We start from the raw sequence: 23449 nt of genomic DNA, 5'->3' as shown, positions 1-23449 counted from the left end.
TCGCCGGGGAATGAGAGGTGCGTCGTCCGACCAGTCCACGGATGATCCAGAGGAGTCGTCGGCTTGCACCCTCTCCCCAGCCGCCCGGCTGCCCGTAGCTGATTCACTGCCAACTTGTTCTTTCTGTGCTTTGGCGGCACTGGGCAGCGTATGGTAAGGCCGGGGCAGATCGGGATGTGGCGGGTAACTTCGATATAATGCTGATGTTTCCTGTATTAAGACAAATCGACAATCAGTTAGTATCAACTCTTTAGATCAAGGGAAGAAGTCGAGAAGTCGAACACTTACTGCTGGTGGTCGATTCTGGGCTGTAAATCCCGCTGGAACATACGGGACGGCATCCACATCCAGCAGAATTCGCTTAACGCGAACAAGCGCAGCATCATCTCCAAGCTCTTCTGCGCACATACGGGATGGGTCTTCAGTACCCATGTACTCGAATCCTAAGGTATGGCGCTGTTGGATGGGTTGAATTCGACGTTTGAAGAATGATAACATCACAGACGCCCCGGTTACCCCCATCTCTTTGTGTGCGGCGATTAACTCAAGCAGCTCTTTTACTTGGTCCATCTCGGCTTCACTGGGCTCCAATGTCCACTCGCTGCGTTGAACAGGAGGCCTGCCGGACCGCACAGGGAGTTGGGGGGCATGGTTCGTAATGTAGAACCATTGGTGTTTCCACCCCGAGACATTGGACGGAAATTTGTAAGAAATGTATTTGTCACTAGCGTGTTGCCTAAGCTGGATCCCAGCACCCCCAATTGCAGAAGGATTTTTTGAGGTGGGTTGGGGCTTCATGCGGAAAAGATAGCGGAAAAGCGCCCAATGGGGCTCAATTCCGAGGAAGGCTTCACAAAAGTGGATGAAGATGGAGATATGGCAGATCGAGTTGGGATTGAGGTGTTGCAGCTCAATCCCATAGAAGTAGAGAAGACCGCGGAAGAATGAGCAAGTGGGAAGGGCGAATCCCCGTTCAGAAAAAGAGCAGAAAGAAACAATCTCATCGACGCTTTCCATGGGGAAGGGATCACGAAAAGGAAGCCGCCAATTAATGAGATCCCTCTCTTGAAGTAGACCTCCCAGTACTAAACTCGCAAGATTTTGGCGAGAGCACTTACTAATTGACCATTCGCTGGTCGCCGCCTGCGTTTCCTTCAAGTCTTTTTGGTTGATCTTCTTCGGCGCCATTTCCACCCCTTTTCCGCCACAAGTTGTTCGCACAATGCTCGGGGGCTACGGTGGTGGACTCGAAGTTTTTCGACTATGCAGGGCGGCGAGAGGGTGATGGTCGGACAAGTCAGACTCTAATTGGGATTTTGTTTTTCTGGTGGCGGCGTCAGATCTGAAGGCACAGAAAAAATCCTAACTGACTGCGGGGTTAAATAACCAGCGTTCAGGCAGTGGTTTACTGTGTGAAAGATGAAGCATCGCGCAATAGGATTAATTGGATACAGGCAGTTTTTTAGCAGATTTTTTGGGCCGTTACTCGATTTACCATTTTTTCTGGGTTAGTTTTCCCGAAAAAAGAGGTTTTTTGGGTTTCGAGTCTAATTTTTTGCTAAATTGCCTCTTCTAAAGGAACTCTTTTTTGCCACGACCTTTGGGATCCTTTTTTCCAAAAGATTTGGACTCAAGGCTCGGGGGCTGTGAGACACGTGGCATCGACTACTTATTTTTCGAAAGTACTCGAAGGATAAGAAGAAAAGAAGACTCAAGACTAATTTGACCCTCAGCCTGATTCTTTGATTCAACCTAAGGCTCGGGGGCTACTCCATATGGAGTGCGATTATTCATCGCACCCCATATAAAAGAAGGAATTCGAGGCATGAGCACCTCATAGCTTCGATGCAGCCAAAGGAGTACTCGAAGAAAGATTTCAACACAGAGTTGCGAAAGAAGTCGAAGACTACTTCAGAAGTACTCGAAGAGCCTGCAGCACTCAGCTACGAAGAGCTCGGGGGCTTGTCAGACCCGGGGCCACGGGGCTGTGTACATTAAGGAGTCCGTATTGGACTAGGGGATAGGACATGTCCTGTACCTCATTTATGTTGTATTCTACTCGCATGCGGAGTAGAACTAGTCGATACAGAAGGAAACTACTCGAGTTGTACTTGAGTACGATTCCTAAGCTAGTATCAGGCTAGGATTCATGTAACCCTGTTCCCCCCAGATATATAAGGGCGGGCAGGGACCCCTCTAAAAACATAAGATCACCAGATCAACACCAAGGCAATACAAACCATCATACAGGACGTAGGGCATTACGCATATTGCGGCCTGAACCTGTCTAAATCTTGTGTTGTCTGCACCTTCGAGTTCCTGATCTCGGCGCATCCCAACCTAAAACCTACCACCTTGGGTATACCCCTTGGTGGGCAGCCGGATAAAACCCGATAGTCCACTATTACCCATATAGAATCGTGTCCCTTCTGCGTTCTAGGTAGACCCACTACAAAGTCCATTCCTATCTCATCCCATTTCCAAACCGGAATGGGTAGGGGTTGCAATAATCCGGCTGGTTTTTGATGTTCGGCCTTGATCCTTTGACAAGTATCACAATAGGCCATAAATCGTGCGATATCCGCCTTCATTCCATTCCACCAATATTTTTGCTTTATGTCCATATACATTTTGGTGGATCCTGGGTAGATGGAGTAGGTCGAGTTATGGGCTTCATCCATGATTATCTGCCGGAAGTCTCCATTCTGGGGTACACAAATCCTATCCTCGTACCATAACGTTCCCTTATCGTCTACTCTGAATCCCGGTGGTTTGTTTTCTCCAGTTTGTTTGCAGATCTTCATTAATTCCTGATCCGAGCTTTGGGCCGCTCTCATTCTATTCTCTAGTGTTGATTGGACGTTTAGCACTTGGCTGGAACCTCGAGGAACAATGTGCACATTTAATCGTGCCATCTCCTCGCGCAGATGGTCATTTTTGGGCCCATAGGATTTTCGACTTAAGGCATCGGCTACTACGTTTGCTTTCCCGGGGTGATACTAAATTTTCAAATTGTAGTCCTTGACCAACTCCAACCATCTTCTTTGCCTTAGGTTTAAATCCGGCTGGGTGAAGATATACTTCAGACTCTTGTGGTCGGTGTAAACCTCACACTTATTTCCAATCAGGTAGTGTCTCCAAATCTTAAGGGCATGCACTACGGCTGCCAATTCCAAATCATGGGTCAGATAATTCTGCTCATGAGTCCTGAGTTGACGGGAAGCATATGCAATGACCTTCCCGTCTTGCATCAGCACACACCCTAATCCTTGTCGGGATGCATCACAATAAATGACAAAGTCCCGGTGAATGTCTGGTAGGGTCAGCACTGGGGCGGTTGTCAACCTTTGCTTCAATTCTTGAAAACTTCTTTCACAAGATTCTGTCCAGGCGAACTTCTTCTCCTTCTTAAGAAGTTCCGTCATGGGTCGGGCTATCTTAGAGAATCCCTCAATAAATCTCCGATAGTACCCAGCTAATCCAAGAAAACTTCTGATTTCGCTAACATTAGTCGGTCGCTGCCAGTTGGAGACTGCTTCGACCTTCTCTGGGTCCACTGCTACGCCTTCCGCGGTCAGAATGTGACCAAGGAAAGCTACTCTCTCCAGCTAGAATTCACACTTGCTAAATTTGGCATATAGCCTATGTGTCCTCAGCTTTTCCAATACTACCCGCAGATGTTGCTCATGTTCCTGAATACTCTTGGAGTAGATAAGTATGTCGTCGATAAAGACTACGACAAACTTATCCAGCTCGTCCATAAATACCTTGTTCATGAGGTTCATAAAATAGGCAGGGGCATTGGTTAGTCCGAAGGACATTACGGTGAACTCAAACTGCCCGTAGCGGGTGACAAAAGCCGTCTTAGGGATGTCACTTTCCCTAATCTTGAGCTGAAAATATCCTGACCTTAGATCGATCTTGGAAAAATACTTGGCTCCTTTTAGCTGATCGAAAAGGTCATCAATCCTGGGGAGGGGGTACTTATTCTTAATGGTAACCTCGTTCAGTGCTCGGTAATCTACACACAATCTCATACTCCCATCTTTCTTCTTGACAAATAAGACTGGGGCTCCCCATGGGGACGAGCTTGGTCTGATGAAGCCAATTCGTTGCAGTTCCTCTAGTTGCTTCTTTAATTCTGTCAACTCAGAGGCTGCCATCCTATAGGGTCTCTTGGCTATGGGGGAGGTCCCGGGGATAAGGTCAATGACGAACTCTATATCCCTGTCTGGTGGCATACCGGGAAGTTCTTCGGGGAAGACGTCTGGGTATTCGTTAACTACCAGGACTCCTTCTAAGGGCTTGGCTTCCACGCTAAATATCATCGGGTCAAACCTACTATCCCGGGTATGACAGATCACTTGTACTCCTTCGGGGTTTGTTAGGTGTACCACTTTGTCAGTACAGCCTATGAGACCATTGTGTCGGCTTAACCAGTCCATTCCGAGGATCACGTCTATTCCCCCAGACTTAAGCATTACCAAGTCTGCTAGAAATTCTACCCCACTTAAATTGATCCTTACCCGGGGACAACCTAATTGACAATTGATGTCGCCTCCAGGCGTCCGGGTTAATAGGGGTGTTTTTAGTAATACTGTAGGTATTTTGTGTTTTTCCACAAAACTCGAAGATATGAACGAGTGCGATGCTCCAGAATCAAATAGTATTGTTGCCAGAGCTGAGTTGACTAGGTACTCACCGAGCACTACGCCCTGAGCTTCTTGAGCCTCCTGCGCGTCGATGTGATTGACGCGGGCTCGTCCAAATGATTGCTGGGGCTGCTTCATCTGTTGGCTGTTGTCGTTGTTGCGGATGGGCACTCGGTTGGCACCGGTCAGGGCTGGCCTGGGTCCATTCACCGTGTTGGAGAAGGCTGAGGTGGCCGGCTTATTCTTGGCATAAGGGCAATTGGCGATGAAATGCCCTGTCTCACGGCAGTTAAAACAGGCCCTAACATTGTTGTTGTCGGAGGCGACTAGGCTTGTATTGCTCTGCGGGGCCCTCATGGTATTCTGGCTCCTAGGCTGTGTGTTAGGGGCCCGTGGTCCTGTCACTTGAGACTGAGTCCTATACTGCATTGGGGCCTGAGATCTTGGTACAGTGTAGCTGAAGTTCTTCGGCTTTTGGAAGCGCTCCTGTTGGCGAGCCTTACTTTCCAGGAATTTGCGTTTGTTGTCCTTCCTTTCTTCAGTTTTGGCCCTTTCCGTAAGGATGGCCTTGTTCATCAGGGTATTGAAGTCAGGGTAGATCTGAGGGGTGAGCAGGGTCCGGAGTTCTGGGTTTAGCCCCTTCTTGAACATATCTTGTTTCTTGCCATCGTCGTTCACTTCCTCCGGTGCATATCGGGCCAACTCAATGAACCGGTGGGTGTACTCTTCCACCGTCATGCTCCCCTGCTGCAGTGCGCGGAATTCATCCGCCTTGCGCTTCATAGTGGCCAAAGGGATGTGATAACGGCGGAACTCCTTCACGAATTCCTCCCAAGTGATGGTAGAGGAATCCTCAGCCGTGGCACAATAATTTTCCCACCAAGATAATGCTGTTCCGGTGAGTTGGTGAGCTGCCAGAAGGACTTTGTCTCGGTCCTGGCATTCGAATGGTTCGAGTTTCCTCTGTATTACTCGTAACCAGTCGTCTGCATCCAAAGGGTTGCAGGATCCGGCAAAGGTGGGCGGCTTGGTCCTCAGAAAGGCTGTCAGCTTGTCATTCATGTTCTGCCCTCGTGGTTGCCAGTTAACGAGGGCGTTGGCTAGTGTTTCCAGTATGAGGGTCTGATTGTGGATTATCTGTGCCAGGTCTCCGAGGGGTGGGGGTGGTGGTAGTTGCTCTCCTCCTTGATTTTCTCCTCGGTTCTGGCTTACTTCCTGTTCTCCCTGAGGAAGATTTTGTCCTACAGGCTGCGCTTCGGCACCAGCGGCTGTGGGGTTCCGGCTACGGGAGGCCCTCGTGACGCTCCGGGGAACCATCTGTTGATTGGGTAGAGTGGGGTTACGATTAGATGATGTTTAAGTTGTTTAATTCGTATATAAGGCAGAATCTACCTCCTGCCAGTAGTTATATAAGCAGCACACAACAAACCAGCACAGAACATCACAAACAACCAGCACAAACAACTCCATTACTGCAAGGGGTTACAGCTTGAGGGTAAGACCAGGTCTCGTACTACTCGTCCGAGGTCATGCCTAAGGGCACGACTTAAGCCAAAAGGGGCTGGGGTGTACATCGCTAGGGTGGCGTCGGTCATTCTACTCGCGGGGCGTGCCTTCTTCTGGGGCGGGGAGTGTGAGTGATCCTTGCTCGCCGTCCTCTGGATTTCCATTGGTCAAGGGCTGCGCTGCAGCATCTCCTTCGACGGCGGCAGCGGAACTTTCAGGGTTCTCGAGTGGGGCTTGTGTGTTTCCAAAGAGTGTCCCCCATCCTATGACGGGTGTCCCGAGTAAAACATGGTCCTCTCCAATTGCCGGGACTGGCGTTCCACTTCGGGTCCATTCCTGCATACACCGGTCTTGGGCCCGCCTGAGGTTCTCTTGGGCGACCGCTTCGCTGCTGGCCGCGGCTGCGGCTCTTGCCTCGGCTTGGGCTGCTCGGATCTGCTGCAGTCTTACTGCGAGCTCTGCTTGCTCGGCTCGATGGGTCTGCTCCCTCAGGAGGTTAGCTTGCTCATCGAAGAGTTGGTCCAAGGCGGCTAGATAAGTAGCCACTTGGTACAGAGGGCCTTCTTCGTGGCGGCGTCGTTCCAGACTTCTCATGCGTGCTTCCCAAACTGGGGTTCTGATGGCCGGCGGGAAGAACCTCACTGGTGTGGTCACATAATTAGTGTTTCTCTCTGGGAATGGTTGGATTGGTGTAGGTTGTTTGGAAAGTGTCCGGCAGTTGTGCCGTGTGCTACGGCGGACGGGGAGTCCGGTAGCAGCCTAAAACTTGGATTCTGTGTGGATCAACAACACTCGTTCCTTGGATTATCCTGTGCATTTAATTCTGTTATACCCCCCTCCGTGGGTGTGATTGGACTTGCTGAGTACGTTCGTACTCATCCCATTCTTACTTTTATAGTGGAAGATCCAGACTACATCCCCGAAGACGTCGAGTAGGGTTCCGTCCTGCACCCAGTCTTGCCTGTGGTTGAGGCCACCGTTGGAACTCCGCATGGCGCAAGACTCTGATGACTCTCTTTTCGTAGCCAGTGTAGTAGTGTGGGTTTTCATTGTAATCCTCGCGATAGTGGCGTTTCACTGCCCATTACCGTGAAGAGTTGTACGGTGATGTACCATCTGATGTAATAAAAGTGTTATCAGCCTCCTGGGACTGATAAAGTAACACTTTTAAGTCTTCCCTGATGGGGGGACGCTTCACTCACTATGCAACTCAATGGGCCCACCACCGCTGCAGTCTCCTCTAGCACTGCTGCCTCTGCCACCGCTGCAGCCACCTCTGCTGCTGGCTCTGATGGGGTGGCCTCCACCGTGGCGTCAGGCGCCGCTGCGGCTGCTGGGGCCTCGGTCGGCGCAGCGGGTCGGGCAGCCTCCTCCTGAGGTGCGGCTTCGGGCCTTGGGGGTGAGACCACCGGCTCCGGACCTCCGGGTCCGGACTCTACCAGTGCTGGCGCAGGCAGTGGCCCTGCTGGTGCTGTCGCCAATCTCCCAGCAGGGCAGGGTGAAGCTGACTGGGGGCCGGACCCCCTAGCCGGAGAATCACCGGCAGACGCGACCGGCGCGTCTGGAAGATGGGGCCTGACATATACTGGTGGTGTTAGGGCCCAAAAAATTAAGTGGAACAAAGGAAAGCTCTGGAAGGCTACTCACATGAAGTCAAGCCACTCCCAGCCTCCCTGGGCCATCGGGGAGACCCCTTTTCCCGCCGATGTCTCCCTGGTCCTCGGGCGGGTGCCTCCCGCTGTAGGCACCTCTGGCGGCGGAGACGGGGCTTGGGGAGCTGGCTTCGACGGTGGTGGTGGTGTCGCTGGGCGCCGTGTCGTCGGTGGAGGCGGAGGAATCTGCTGCTCCGAAGAAGGCCACCGCGCCTCCTCCGGCCTCCCCTCCGGCTGCTGGCGTTGCGGCGGAGGTGGTGCAGCTCTGCTCTGTCTCTCCAGCTCCGCTAACTTCTGGCGCTTGGGGCCGGCTCCCCCACGAAGGAGTCGTCACCACGTTGGAGCCTCCGGGTCTTGCACCCCTCCGCTTGGCTGCTCCACGCCGTGGCCGCTCCCTGCGCCTCGTCATCCCTCCGGGTCGGGGCGGCGTACACATTGTCCTTGTGGCGGTGCTCCGACACCAGCGCCTTCTCCTTTCCCCTTCCAGCGGGGGCCGGACTTCCATGGCTGGCCCCGCCAGGACCTTGGCTGGCGTGCTGCTGGCGGTCGGGTGAGGCACCAGGGATGTGGACCCCCGGTTGGGGTTGTCTCCCACCTGCCCGACCGCCAGGCCGCCCTCGTCAAGGGTCCGCATCGATGCCAGGACCGCCGACCACAACGCCTGGTCCTCGCACAAGGCCTTGATCCCGCTCGGGAGGACTAGCGACTCTAGGCTAAACGCCTCGCCAGTCATCACCCGGATCGCATACTCCAGCTCTGCCCTAGTGAATTCGGAGTCGGGTCCGCGCGCGATCCTGCAGTAGTCGTTTATCCCCATGTACATGCACGCCATCCTTGACCGCTGCTGCAGGGGTGCGATGCAGCACTTCAAGAAGTCGCCCAGCACCATCATGGATGTCAGGCCGCCCCTCGCTAGCTCCTTGATCCGGTTCAGGACCGGGTCGAGCCCCGCCGGCAGTGACGGCCTGGCCTTCCAGGTGCTCCGGTCACTTTGGGGTCTCTCTGTTGGCAGCTCCAGGCGGTCGTGGGGGTCGGCCTCGGTGATGACCCAGTCGTCACACCTATCCTCCCACTTCGCGCTGGAGAAGGCGCGGATGTAGGAGTTGGCCGTCCCTTGCCGGAGCTAGAAGTAGCAGGCGCCGACCTCGCGCCTGCTCCTCCCTGACCCGACCAAGGCATAAAAATGCCTGAAGATGGCGGTGCAGGGACGGACCCCCACGAACATCTCCATAAAATGGGCGAAGACCGCCACGAGGAGGACAGAGTGGGGGTGAGGTGTTGAAGCTGAAGGCCGAACTCCTCCAGGAGCAGGAGGAAGAAGGAGGAGATCGGAGGTACCAACCCACAACCCACACATGGTGTACGAGTTGAAGAGAATGAACTCCCCTGCGGCAAGGTCGCGGAGGGGGATTTTGCCGGCACAGATCCTCCCAGCACGCTCTGGCGTGGTCCATCCCAGAAGGCAGCGCACCAAGTCCAGTTGGCTCTCATTCTGGAAGCGGCAGGGATGATGGAGAGAAGACATGGTGATGGGCGCTGTGATTGCGGGGCATGGATCGCAAGGGAGTAGGAAGGAGAAGAAATGCCGAGCGCAAGAAAGTAGATTGCAAATGCGCGTGCGGAAATGAAGGGGCGCGGCGGCGTCTGGGAAAGGCAAGAGCGTAAAGGTTGGCGATCTCTATGGTGCCTACTTTTATACAAAGCTGCTCTTCCTTTCGAACTCCGCTAAGACCGAGAAGAAGCCAAAGGGTCGCCTGCACCAGGCCCCCTCCTCTCGCACTCTATGACTGGCGGGCCCGGGCCCGCCAGTTAGGGGAGTGGCCGCTGGAGGCAGGGGGAAAAGGCGGAATCCGAACCGCCAAGGTCGCGGGACGGGCTCGAATAAGACAAGAGTCTGAACCGCCTGACGCGCGCGGAGGACGGGCCCCTCAGGGATCCCGCCGAGGGGGAAAGACTTCCCTGCCCATCCTCCACAGGCGCAGGCCGTCCACCCGGCACACGCTGGGATATGGCCCCACCTGCGTGTTCGTTCCACACCCGAGGTGGGCCGGGGGCCTCTGTCGATACATACGGACAGGGGTATCTCTTGCTAGGGTGTCCAGACCCTTAGCGTCTCGCTGTCGCCTCACAGGAGTGAATGCGATGGTGTCCGGCTCCGGCGTGTGCGCCAAGCGCATCGTGGTGGACATGTGCCACCACATGTCTGTGCCAAGCGCATCGTGGTGGACGCGTGCCACCACATGGTCGGCCACCTATCCTCCATCATCACCAAGAAACTGCTCAACGGCCAGAAGGCCATTGTAGTCCACTTCGAGGAGATATGCCTCTTGGTAGGCCTTGCCCGCTAGGAAGTCATCTGACAGACTATCCACCCTGGTGGGCACAAGGTTTTCCAAGGCCTCACCCTTGTCCTCTAGGAGACGGGATGAATGGTCCGGACCTGACAGCTGGGACCGTGGTCTCCGGACCTCCCTCCTGAGCTCATATAGGTCCGGCGCCCCCTACGTGCCCATGAGGGCAAGATACTTGGGGATGGCCACCACAGGCCCGGACCTCCCAGGGGGTCCGGCGCCGCCACATGAGGGTGCCAGACCCCTATGGGCCTGCCTCTCCATCTGGCCTCGGGGGCCCGGACCCCCCTTTCCCCGGGAAGGGGTCCGGTGCCGCCACGTGCCACCGCGGTGGCAACTGCAGGGCCGGCCCTGCCATGCGCCCGTGGCAGATGGCCCTCCGTGGGGCACCAGCCCAACTACCACATTAAATGCGGGTAGGTGGGTTATGTGTGTGCCCAAGTCAAAGCATGGTCTGCCCAACTGACACCACAGTAAGCCCGCCTGTTACCAAGGTGGCACGTCACTGTGCTCTGCGTGCGGGCAGACGGCGTCTAGTCACATCACGGCGCCGCACGCGTGAGTAATAATGGCCTGCTGCAGGTGTGCTGAGGCGTACACTGCAACAGTGCACGTCGAGGCGACGGCGCGGCAGGGTCAGCGCTGCTTCTTCATCTGTCAGAGGGTCCTGACCCAACAGTGGTAGCACGGCTCCCACTGTTGGGTAACACTGACAGCAGTTACTGTGCCGGCAAGGTGGCACACGACCATATCTTGGCTGTAGATACGCACACCAACTTCCCGATTGAGAGGACTATATGGAAGAGCTGGAGATGAAGATCATCATATCTTCATTAGGACAGGCTCCTGTTGGCCGGGCCCACCTATCGGGGCCCCGCACTGTGTAAGCGCTCCCCTTAGTCTATAAAAGGGAGAGTGCACTCCTTAGAAGATAAGGTCTCATAGACAAGTTCACGAGGGCTCTCAAGTCTCCCAAGCTTTTTCAAGCAATACACACACAAGTGGACGTAGGGTATTACGCTTCGGCGGTCCGAACCACTCTAAATCCTTGTGTCTTTCCCGTGTTCCTCCGCCCTTTGATCAAGCGCTCCTAGGTCTCCTCCAAACCCATCCTTAACTAGGATTAGACGGGAGCATTCCGCCACCCGGCTGGAGATTTCCTCCGACAGCTGCATAGCTCTTTGCTGGAAAAGCATGAATTCTAAGCTGTAGGTGTTATCAGTTCCAATAAGAGGTATCTAATAGCTGAAAAATAGTTCATTTAAATATGAATATACCATTTTTCGATTGCTTATTGTTTGTAGTGTAACTATTAGTGCATTGTATATATAATCTAACCAGCTTTGTTAACTTAGTTTGTAGGTTGTATGCTATCACTAAATACTTGAATCACGTGTGCACTTTACCTTTGTCATTTTAGTAGTTTCCATCCCATATATTGTGTGTTGATAAGAATTTGGTGATGTGCTTTTTTCAGGTTGAGGTGATGATGCAGCTAAAAACAAGCAGGTAGAAAATATAGGAAATTTGAAGAAAGCAACAGAGGAAACATTGGTTTTGGTCGATCGATAACTCTTGTTGTTTACTTCCTAATTCATGATGCAATGTCTCTTTTGTTTGGTGCAATTTGCACCTAATTTTTTGATACTGCTGTGATGAGATGATGTATCAACGTGCTAAATTAGGAACTGAATTCTTGTTTTATTTATTGTATTCACAAAATAACTACATATTTTAGTCAAAGTCTGTGTTTGTTGGATTCCTTAATATGTGTATTGTGACATTCTTTTTTATGGGCTATATGGAAATAAAGTTTCTAACATGGGCTGAGTCTATAAATAAATAGGCTTGCAACCAGTTTGCCATGTCAGCATCCATGCTGATGTAGTGATGATGTGGTGATTCAATATGTGACGGATACCTATCCTACGTGGTGACGATTGGTGATGTTTATTTTCATCACTAATTTTGGGTCTAAGTTGGGCCTGATGATTTGTGACGTTTATTTTTGTCACTAATTTGGGTCTGGGCTGGGCTAGCGGGCCTATGGCCACGTGGATTTGAAAGTTCTATGACGTTTTTTGGCTTGTCATAAAATAGAAAATGGTTCCGTGATGAAAGTTTTTTCATCACGTAAATTTCGTTCTGTGATGTTTTTGGGCATTTCGTCATTGTAGATCAAACTTGACACGACTTCTTTGATGAAAAAAAATTCGTCATAGAACTTCCTATATAACGTGTTTGGCCTTTACAGTGATGAAAGTCATTCATCACTGAAGTTTAGATTTCCACTAGTGATACCAAGGCTATTTGTGAGCACATTGCTATGGCCGACCGTGGTGGCGGTGCTAGTGGTCTGGTGATGTCGGCATGGTTTGATCCCTCCTTGTCCTCCCTTCTTCCCTCCTGTGGTTGGTTCGCCTGCTCGAGGTGGCAATGATGTTGTTGTGCACGAGCTTCGGACAAAACCTCTACCTGATAGTTGTGTTGGTGTCAACAACGGCGGTGCATTTGGATGTCGTTTCCCTCCCTTAAGGTGTTGTCGTGGTGCTTGATCCTCTTGGTGAAAATCTAACTCCGGCTCGTTGGAGGGGCGAGGACAGCATTTTCAATATCGTGTTCTCCATGGAGGCGTCGCCTTGGTGGTCCTCTATACCGCACTCACTGCCTATACGGAGTCTATTTCTATGGTTTCAACATGAAAAGGTTTGCCGACCAATAGTAATCTAACAAACGGCCAATTTACGATCGCGACATGTAGTAATCCAATATACGGACAATGCCTATAGTAATGTACTAGAACTTATATCAAATTATGCCTAATTTACTAGAATCCAACATACTGAATGGTGGATTATTTTACTTCAAAGGTATTATCTAATTTACAAAAATGGCATGATCAAGTTACTATAGAAATGGTGACCAATAGACTATAATTCGGTATATCGGAGTTACGAGAATAGTAGCTTCAGTAATTTTTTTAAATGAATTAAGCTGGAGAGCTGTCGATTATATTAAAAAGAAGAATAGATCCAAAGACTGGCCGGTTGGATTGGGATATGAACACAAGCTACACAACACTGTCGCACAACACACCCCTCAAACTCAAATCAACAACAACACGGATCGGTTGGATTGGGACATCAACTGCGCCTCCGCGCCGCATCACTCATCGCACTATACATCAATCGGCCAGTTGGATTGGGACATCAACCCATACCTCACAACAGCATTGCTTCACCATAGCTCTTCAACTTCACCACAACTGCCGAGACACCTCAGCAGCAGCATCCGCTGCCACTCCACCAGTACGCCACCCACCACCCGGCATCCGTACCACCACCCGCACTCTTTTGGTTTTTCTATTTTTCAGAAAAGAAAGAAAACAAGAAAACAAATAGAAGCTCCTCTACACAGCCAGCCAAAGATGCCGAACCACCACGCTAAAAATGCCTAGCACCGCCTCCAAGAAGGAAATGACGGCAACGGCGCCATCGATGCTAGCCCAAGAGGGATTGGGTTCCACCCGCATTAACCACAGCACGGCAGGACAGTAAGGTACTGAGAAAGGACGCCTCCAAGGAGGAAGCGGCGTCCGCAGAGGTCGTCGTCCAGGCTTTCTCATTGACCCCACCGACCCACTAGTAGCTGATCTAAGATGCAAGAGGCGGTTAGCGCTGCCTACCACGCCACCATGACGCAGCAGCGCACCTCCGCTTGGTTGTTACCAGCCACGCCTCCACGACGTCGTTGGCATGCAACTGAGCAAGCCTCCACTGGCCACGCCACCACGAAGTTGCCGACGCACTTAGTGCGGGTGGATGCTCAGCTGTCGGAACGGAACTGGAGAATGGAGAGTCCCCTTGTGCAGGAATCCGCGCACAGACAGAGAGGCCCGTAGGAACTGACACCAATCCACGCCCGAATGCAAAATGACTGCAGACATTACCTGCCCAGGGAACTACACGGGCGTCCAGGCGCCACCGCTGCAAGGCATGGTGAAGAAAATACTCGCACTATCCATCGCCGCCATCGCTGCTTCCACCTGAGTCCAGCCGCCCCAACACCGCCCACCACCAGGACTGGTCAGGAACTACTAGTAGACCGCAGATCCGACCGTCATTCTTGTGGATCCGGCCGCCCCCCACGTGGATCCGACCGCCGGCCATGGCCTCGTTGCCGAGTAAGAAGAGTGGAGGGGGAGGAAGAGAAGGATTTCGAGAGGGGAAAGGGAGGGGATGAGTGAGATGGCCTTGCTGCCACCCTCCTCGCTGCTCGCTAGACTTCCGACGGTCAACTCCAGCGGCGGCCGAGATAGGGAGAGAGGTAAGCGGGCTAGGGTTGGGGGCAGGTCGCACCACCTGAGTCACCCTGCTTGAGCGACACGGGGCTTGGGGATCCTTTGTACCTTCAGTAATGTATCGTACGTCAGAAACAGGTATACACCCAATCTTCACAAGCTATATGTATTTAAAAAATGATAACAGTTTACCAGATCCAAGTCAGCCTGTATGGTGATCAGCCATTGGTGCCCACTATGTGTGATTTATGATAATCTTTTTAAATATCTAGAATCAGTGCCCCTTATATGTGATTTACGATAATTTCAGATAATTACCGCAATATGGCGTCATCAAGTTACCACAGTGGTATTGTCAATAATAGGGTGCAGTTCCTTGAATTTTGGTTTGGCACTATTAACAAAATCGATGAAACCATGAACTGAACCTACAGCTACCTGAATCCGGATGAATCAACAAAGTTTACGGAACCTGGTAACATTGACGTTTCAGGAAACATACAGGAGTACCACAGGAATTTCACATGCCCGTGCAATGGAATAATCACTAATCAGATATTTGGAATTAAGCTGAGAAATTGGTGCAGGATTAATCAAGAAACATAAAATAGGCGAATCATCAACCTCAAGGTTCATGGCTGGATGCCTGGATGCAACTATGTGCAGCTGCTCACCTCAGGATCTTGTCTCCTCTACGGGGATGGGGATTGACAGGCCATCTGTACGACAAGAACGACGGCCGCTGCGACGCAGCAATGTCGCCCCAGTGGAGGGATGCTGACAGCTAACGCAGGGAAACGGATTCGAGGTCGGAGATGAGGCTGGAACGAGGTCGCATCTGAGGGAGGATTTGGTGCGTCCCTAATGGCGATTGATGGCAGGGAGTCTCCTCTCCTATCAGCACTCAACAAATTAAATTGGGAACGAATTAATTTAGATCAAATGCATGTGGGGACGGATTTTTCTATCAATCAAATCTGGAATTATGCTGATGCAAGCTTACTAGAATTGACAACTTAATTGGTGGGGACAGCATGACTGACTCCAGTACGCAGAACTGGTCGGGGTTTCTCCATGGCCTGCCGCCGGGATCAAGGTTTTCGTTACCGGAAAAACAAAATTATCGGAGGTTACAGATAAACAGGATAGACAGGATAATCAGGATATATCGGATCAAATTCAAATTTTTTAAAATTTTTGGCAGAATTTCACTTGAAACTGCCTCTAGTCCATTAGTTATCACTGATTGCATATAACACCAAAAGAATATTGCAATAAAGGAGCATATATGAAAAGTTCAGCATAGAATGTAACTAAGTGACACATATTACAGTCATATAGACCATATTACAGTCCATTGGATAGCAAAGTATTGGCTGCCTCAAATATTAGCATGTTACAAAAGCTTGGAGTGCATTTAAGCTACAGCACAACCACACAAAATCCTGAACCAATGAACCATGCCACATCTTTTCCTCGGAGTTGTACAGCCCTACAAATAATTACATAGGAAATGTTTAAACTCTATTCATGAAATGAAATCACACTAAAGCAATGGTTATAAAGTTAGCAAAAGAAAGGTTCATCAAACCTTTTATAGTTTATTGATGCTCTTGAGAGTTGGCTTCTTTATCCTAGTTGATCTTGGCCGTAGAGGAGCTGATTCCCCATGATTAGCACCTACAATGTGAGGACATGTATTTATTTTTGTCAGCAACCAATACAATTCTAGAAAGCCTACTTGCAAAAGTATGCAATTGTAGTTTAGTCACCTGAGCTAAAACCATTTGATACACCTACATGAGCTCTAGTACCACCACTTCCTTCACCACCATCATTATCACCTTTGCAAGAAAAAATAATATTCCAAAGAACAAAATTTACATGATGTTAATACGAAATCTAAACTAGAAAATTAAACTGAAACTCACCATCACCTTCATTGGAACTACTATCACCTGACTCAGCATAAATTGGGCTGCCTTGTTCATGAGAAGAATCAGATGCATAGTCCTCTATAACTTCTTCTTCTTCATCCCATTGCTTTCTCTGTTTCTTTTTTCTGCCATATTTTCCCAAGCAAAGCTTCCTCTTGAATGCAGCCACCTCTTCTATGTCCATTTCCAGACTTTCAATGACAAAGCTGCTAGGTGTGTTCCAATCAAGATCATCATCATTGTATTCATCGAGAATTCGTGTGGAATCGCTCATTGAATTATTTAGCCAATCCATGATTGGGTTTTGTTCATCATAAAGGGCAACATCCATCATCATAGCACATGGATCAACATCTTTTTCTTGAAGGCTTTGAAAGTCAGCTTCGAATTGTTGGATCTGTAGCTTCAAGTTATAATGCACTTTCACCAACTTGTGCAGCTTGTCAAAGCCTAATTTATTTCTTAATTTTGTGTGAACAAGAGCAAAGGTGCTCCAATTTCTTTCACATCCACTAGATGATACGCATTGTGAGACAATGCGTCTTGCAATCTTTTGCAATGCAGGGCATTGCCCTTCATATGAACCCCACCACTCAACTGCAATTAATTAAAAAAATAATAATATGCAACAACAGCACATAAAGTAAGTTTCTATACATTGTAACTTGCTGCACTAGTAACTTGCAATAAATGATCCAGCAAACAGCACATTGGATTATTTCACTAAGATTCTCTGCACTAGTAACTTGCCAAAATGATCCAAGAACAGTAGCACAAGATTTTCTGGTTTCAACTAAGGACACAAGGAGTAACTAGGCATAGATATGCTTGTTTCAACTAGTAACTAGGCATAGAAGTGTACCTGGACTGCTTTTGCCATGAAGTGCTGACCAACGAGCTTCTGGATCTCCAAATAGACCCTTCTTTTCAATGAAACAAGAATATTGGTCAATTGCAGCAGCAGCCTCTGAAGTTGAAGTAGCCAGTTTCTTTATTGCCAAAGTTACAGCCAATTGACAACATGATTTTTTTGCATGGTTTGATCTGTATAGCTCTCCAGGGTCAAGTGCAGCAGCTACAAAGGAAAAAAATAAGACAACAATATTAGAGACATGAAAAAATACACATGAATTGAACAAAATATCTGTCCAGTTGTTAATTGCAAGCACAAGTGTCTCATTAAGAAGATATCGTGTTCTCTTACTGATTACTTCGGCTGTTTTGTTAAGGAGATCTCTTTTTCCCTGTTCACCTTTTCTCAACTTAGCACATATATCATTATATGCCTGTATCATCTTTGGAAGTAAGCCGGATAGAGTAGCATTCTTTTGCCGGTCAGCAAAGTGAAGAACAAAGAAGATGGGTCCAACAGCATTAAGCACCGATTCCATCTTATCCCACCAAACCCTATTTGTCAGGCAATCATATGCAAAGCCATGGTCTTGCTCATTTCTCCATTCACTGTTTTTCCACTCAGCAGAGACCATCCATGACTTCAACTTGTCCTGCCTATCCCAAAAGCTCTGCAAGCACAAAAACACTGTGCCAAACCTAGTGGCATTCCACCGAATCAGCTCTCCACCAATCTTCTCCCTCATCATAGCATGAAGTCTATTATGGTTGTAGAAGAACCTACATATGCGCTTTGCGCTATCCACTACATATGCAACATCGTCAAATCTTCCTATATCCTTCAACATCAAATTAATAGTATGAGCAGCACATGGCTGCCAAGTAATGTGTGGATGTTCAGTAGTGAGCTGCTTGCATGCTTTTTTATAATTTGAACCATTATCCGTCACAATCTGAACGACGAACTTAGCCCCAACTTCATCAACCACTACATCTCTAATCTTATCATAAATAAATTCTGCATTTTGAACTTCTCCGGTTGCATTCACAGATTTATGAAAGAACATGCGACCATTGCAAAAAATCATGAAATTGATAATACACATCATTGTAGGGTCTGTCCATGAATCGCACATAATTGTAACCCCATAACGACTCCAATCTTCCTTAAAAGATTCCATATGAGCTTCCAAGTCATTATAGTTCATATCTAACAGTGGTCCATCTATATCTCTTCCTTTTGGGATAGGTAGTTCCCCAAGCTGTTGAGTCAATTTAACTGCAGCCTGAAAGTAGGGGCAGTCAGCTTTCCTACCAGGTAAGTCATTGGCATGAAACCACTTCGCCCAAGCCTTCCAAAGCTTAAGCTTGGAATCCCCATCAAGCATAATATCCACTCGTGGTTGTGATGGTGCCCTACTACGTACCAAATCTATATCAAACGGACTGTTGTGGTCTGGGTAGAAAGAATGCAATGAACTTTGTTTACTCAAGCTACCACAGCTACTGCCACTGCCACTGCCAACTGTCTTGCCGACATTTCCAGCTTCACTACTAGTTCCACTTGCTCTCCCAAAAGAAGACTTGGTATTTGCCCCTCCAAGATTGGATACCCTAGAACTACTAGCAGCCCGAATGAAAATACCACCACCTCTTGCTCTACCATCACGAGTCAAGTTAAAATCCCTTAGCGACTCACTCACTGCTAACTCATATTGTGCCTCTTCATCAAGGCTAGCAATAGCTGTTCTATAATCATGCTCTATGAGAGCCTTCTCAATATAGAGACGACTTTCCCTTGTGTCCCTCTTCTTTTGTTTGCTTTTTGCTAATTCATCCAACAGTATGTCCCTAACTTCGCGTGGCACCTTAGAACATGGCTGCACATTACCTTGTAATCCACACAAGTGCTCCCTTAGACGGGTAACACCTCCGCTTTGCTGGCCTGTAGGACAGTAGCCACACTTCCATCCAAATTTACCAACTTTTGTCCCATGGCTTCATGTGTCTCTAATTTTTCCTTTCAATTCTATCCGTTTCCCTGAAAAAGAATGAGATCTATTGTTACAAAAAAAACACACAATGGAGGGAACTTGGAAAAAATGACATGTATTTTGTGTCAAACAAACCTGCTCTATCAACTACATATGTCTTGGACGACCCACCAGCTGCACTGCATACCTCGTCACTATCTGGTATGGCCTTCTCTTTGCCCTTGCCACTGCCACGGCAATCCATTCTCTGCAGTATGCCTTAGCATTAATTTCAATTAATATAAAAGAAAATAAAATCTGTGTATAATCTGTTCGTTAAAGAACAATCAGACAATATATTTTTACTAGTATGTGATCCAGCAAGTCGAAACCAATAAAATAAATCATCACTCAAGCAGCTAAAATGAAAAAGAAACTTTCATTACTCAACAATTCAACATTAATCTACTACATTCATGCACTCCAAAATTTCAATCACTTCTTACAAATTTTACACTACACATCATCACAAATAATGTTGCTTCATGGACAACCAATTGATATTTAACACACAGATGCAGATCATATGGCTCAAAACAGAAATAAAGATGCTAGCTACAAATCAATTACTTTAGTTGAAAGGAGGAACCTTAATCGCTAGAGAAAATCAGGAGGCACTCATAGGGAAGCTTTGCTTCAAGTCCGGCCACTTGACGTTCTTCTCCAAGAGCTCCTCTCAGGGCCTTCAACACTGACAGGGAGCCGAGGCCAGGATTAGTAGTTGTTAAGCAGGAACACATACACATCATACTAGAAATTCAAATCAATGTGACCCCATGGCACTCAAATCAGCAAACTGTAAAAGCTTGAGCATGCATCCTGAATATAGATGAAGAACAAAAGACATCATATATATCTGAGATAGAGCAGAGAAGGTTATCTTTCTATACATCCTGCAAATTAAATTCACTAGCACTGGAAGCACTTGTAGGAGGAGGCGCAGCCCTCGGCAGCCTGGAGGCCGGACCACCGGAGGGGCGGAGCCGAACACCTCGGCCGTCCACTCCTCCCGCACCACCGACTGCACCCACCGTGGGAGGTCCACGGTGCCGTCGCCGCCCTCCAGGGACGCGTGGTGCGCGGGGGACTTGCACGTCAGGAGCTCCAGGAACAGCACCCCGAGCGAGTACACGTCGGACCTGAACGTCGGGCGGCGCGCGTCCACGAGCTCCGGCGCGCGGTAGGCGGTACCCGCCGCCGCTCCCGCCAGGGCGCGCGGGGGCCGGGGGGAAGATACGGTGGAGGCAGTAGTCGGAGAGCGCGGCCGCGTCGGGGTCCGGGCGCAGCAGGAGGTTGGAGGACTTGACGTTGCCGTGCGCGAGGCTGGGCGCGGTGTGCAGGTGCACGGCGCCGGCGGAGGGTGGGGATTTGGAGGAAGAAGGAGAACAAGCGCCGCCGACGCTGCGAGCCTGTGCCTGGAGGCCGGAGGGTGAGGGAGTTTAGGGTTTCGATGGGCTGGAAAGGTAAATGGGCCAGCGTGGGTAGATTTTGGACCACGGTGGCACACGCGGGAAAGGCCGAAATTTTTGGCCGGTATGGGAAAAAATCGGACTCCACCGATAAACGAGAAATATCGGAAAAATCTGGAAAAATCGGCTGATAAAAAAAACTCTGGCCGGGATACACCATCGCCGGACGGCTACTCCAGATGAGGTCGCCAGTTTGGGATGGTACGCCAGTTCGCCAGATGAGGGATCTCTTCCTGTGATGCTAGAGCGGCAGCGCCTCCAGTCGATTGCGCATCGTGCTTTTTTTTTTTGAGCAAACCCGCCACAGTCTTATTGATGATGAACGGAGTACGAGCTACAACTACCTATTGGCGGATAAAAAACCAAACATGACGACCTAAATCCTTGTACAGAGAGGATCTAGCCAAACCATGAGCATCCATATTCCATTCACGGCGTTCGTGAACAAAACGGATGAACTGAGAATTCTTCACCACCGCCTTGATCTCTTGGACAATCTGGCCATAAAGCCCCATCGCCTCTCCTTTGATGCTTCTGACGACATTGGCACAATCACTTGCTATCACCAGACGGCGCAAAAGCAGATCCTTCGTCAAAGCTAGCCCTCCCTGCAAGCCAGTGCTTCCAGCATCTCGGGTTCCATCACGTCTGCAGAGACCACGGCAGAGGCTCCCAAGAACGTCCCCGGTGAGTCACAGGATACCGCAGCGACCGAAACCACACCTGAGTTCTTGGACATTGCTGCGTCAACATTGATTTTCATCATCCCCTCTGGGGAAGGCTGCCACCTAGGAACAGCAGGCCGTCCCGCCTGATTCTCCTTTGGCTGAACTTCAGAAGCTCCAACTCTGAAATAAACTTCTCTACGAACTTGTGAGTTGAGAGAGGGCTCTGAGACAAGCTTTCATGAATCGCTTTCCTCCTCGCATGCCAAATCGCCCATAAAATCACCACGACTCGGTTTAAAACTGTATGGGACAGTGAGTCAATTACCACTACTAGCCAACCCCTGGAATCACTGCTCCTGAATCTTGCATAGATGTTCACGTACCTCTTCGCTTTCTAATGCCCACACACACTTGGACATATTGCACTCCATTAAAGAATGCTTCCACGAGTCCGGTGCTCCACAAATTGTGCATGTACCTTGTGCTGCCATATTCCTGCAATGGAGAACATAACTAAGATGGCAGTGAATGCCGAGCCAAACGCCATAGGAACACCCGAATTTTCGACGGCACCAGGACCTTCCAAATAGCCGACCAATCCTTCTGCTCCCCTCTCGTATCTGATTTTCCCGCTCTGCTTTCCAGCCATGCCTCCCCATGTTCCTTGTTAAGAACTAGCATGCGGTAGGCAGATCTTACTGAAAAAATTCCCAACTTCTCGTAATGCCAAGCCGAGAAGTCCCTCTGCCTCCTAGTGTTGATAGGGAGCGCATCGTGCTTCCTGCTCGGCGAATGAATTAGAGTGGGTCGAGGTGGGACTTGGGCCCTGCCCAGAAGACCCGACACGGCATGAGGCAGGAGAGGGCCGGGCCGGGCCAGCATGGCACGGTATGGGACTTGGGCCGTGCTGTGCTGGCCCAGCCCAGTCCTCTCATGCCGTGTAGCACTACAAGAAATCTTTTAATCTATGATGAAATTTTCGTGATGTTTTAAAAAAGTCACAATAACAGCACCATCTATGACGATTCTCTGGTTTCCGTCATGGATCCGAAGTTGTGGGTTCTAGGCCTAAAACTCTGTGACGTTTTATCAATTTCGTCACGTCCGGCCCACAAAACAATGATGTTTCAGCAAATTCGTCACGATCAATAAATTAAAAATTATCACAGTGAGGAGTGATGCAATGGAGGTTGACAGTGATGATGAATAGCTATTTGTTCCATTTAGCAATTATCTGTGTATGAACAATTTCTAATACTATGACCATATATTTGTATGCACAAGACTATTTGAGATCATGTTCTGCTGTGGAATGTATTTGCATGCACAGTACTGTTCTGTTCCAAACTCACCAGAACACTAGTGTCCTTTTGCTTCCCTTTTGGTTCAGTGCTCTTTTTCTACCACTTTTGCTTCTTTTTTGGTTCAGTGCTTGTCGGATGTTTTGGTTCAGTTCCAAAACTGACCAATGGTGATTAAATTTATTTTGGTGTAGTTTCATTGCAAAAATAAGATACCAACCAACATTAGTAGCACAAATGGTTCACAAATGCTGATGAAATTAGACTCAGCCATCACATTATATATATATATATATATATAACTACTATTCCACTCACAGGGTGTTATAATTCAACACATCGGTGCCGCCGCCATATCCCCGGCGAGCGGAAACTAAAACCCGCCAAACAGCCAACCCAGCCATGATGTCACCCACGACCCTTAATTACTCCCCCACCCCGACGAAAGCCCGCGGTAGTAAAATCCTCCTATAAAACTGCAATATCATAAACAATATTTACTACCATATTTACTTCCATCCAAGGTTATAAGTGCAGCGTGACCATAGGGTAGTTGTCCCTGCAATTACTGCTATGATGCTGGATATTTATATCAGAAGAGATCAGGTGCCCCTAGCCTCACTCCTCACCAGCGAGTGGATCTGCTGGTGGCATGGCTCCCTTCACCGGGGAGCGGCTTGGCTACCCCATTCGGGCTCTCTCCTCCAGAGGCCCAGGCTGCTGGTGGC

At 49.4% G+C, this 23449-nt stretch overlaps 1 protein-coding gene and 1 pseudogene across 1 annotated transcript; both read right to left on the bottom strand.

Annotated features, from left to right (window-relative positions):
* Window positions 1–16225: 16225 nt before the first annotated feature.
* Window positions 16226–17885, bottom strand: LOC112899508. The gene is made up of 4 exons (XM_025968003.1): window positions 17560–17885; window positions 17261–17475; window positions 16393–16995; window positions 16226–16305 (listed from the first exon to the last, which is right to left on the bottom strand). Exons 1-4 carry the CDS (start codon window positions 17883–17885, stop codon window positions 16226–16228), a joined length of 1224 nt encoding a protein of 407 aa, XP_025823788.1.
* Window positions 17886–19250: 1365 nt separating this feature from the next.
* Window positions 19251–21267, bottom strand: LOC112899506 (annotated as a pseudogene).
* Between the last annotated feature and the right edge of the window lie 2182 nt (window positions 21268–23449).

Source organism: Panicum hallii, chromosome 7 (genome assembly GCF_002211085.1).
Source record: "Panicum hallii strain FIL2 chromosome 7, PHallii_v3.1, whole genome shotgun sequence".
Classification (NCBI taxonomy): Eukaryota; Viridiplantae; Streptophyta; class Magnoliopsida; order Poales; family Poaceae; genus Panicum; species Panicum hallii.
Note: the sequence above shows the minus strand (reverse complement) of the source record. Positions and strands in the feature narration are given on the sequence as shown.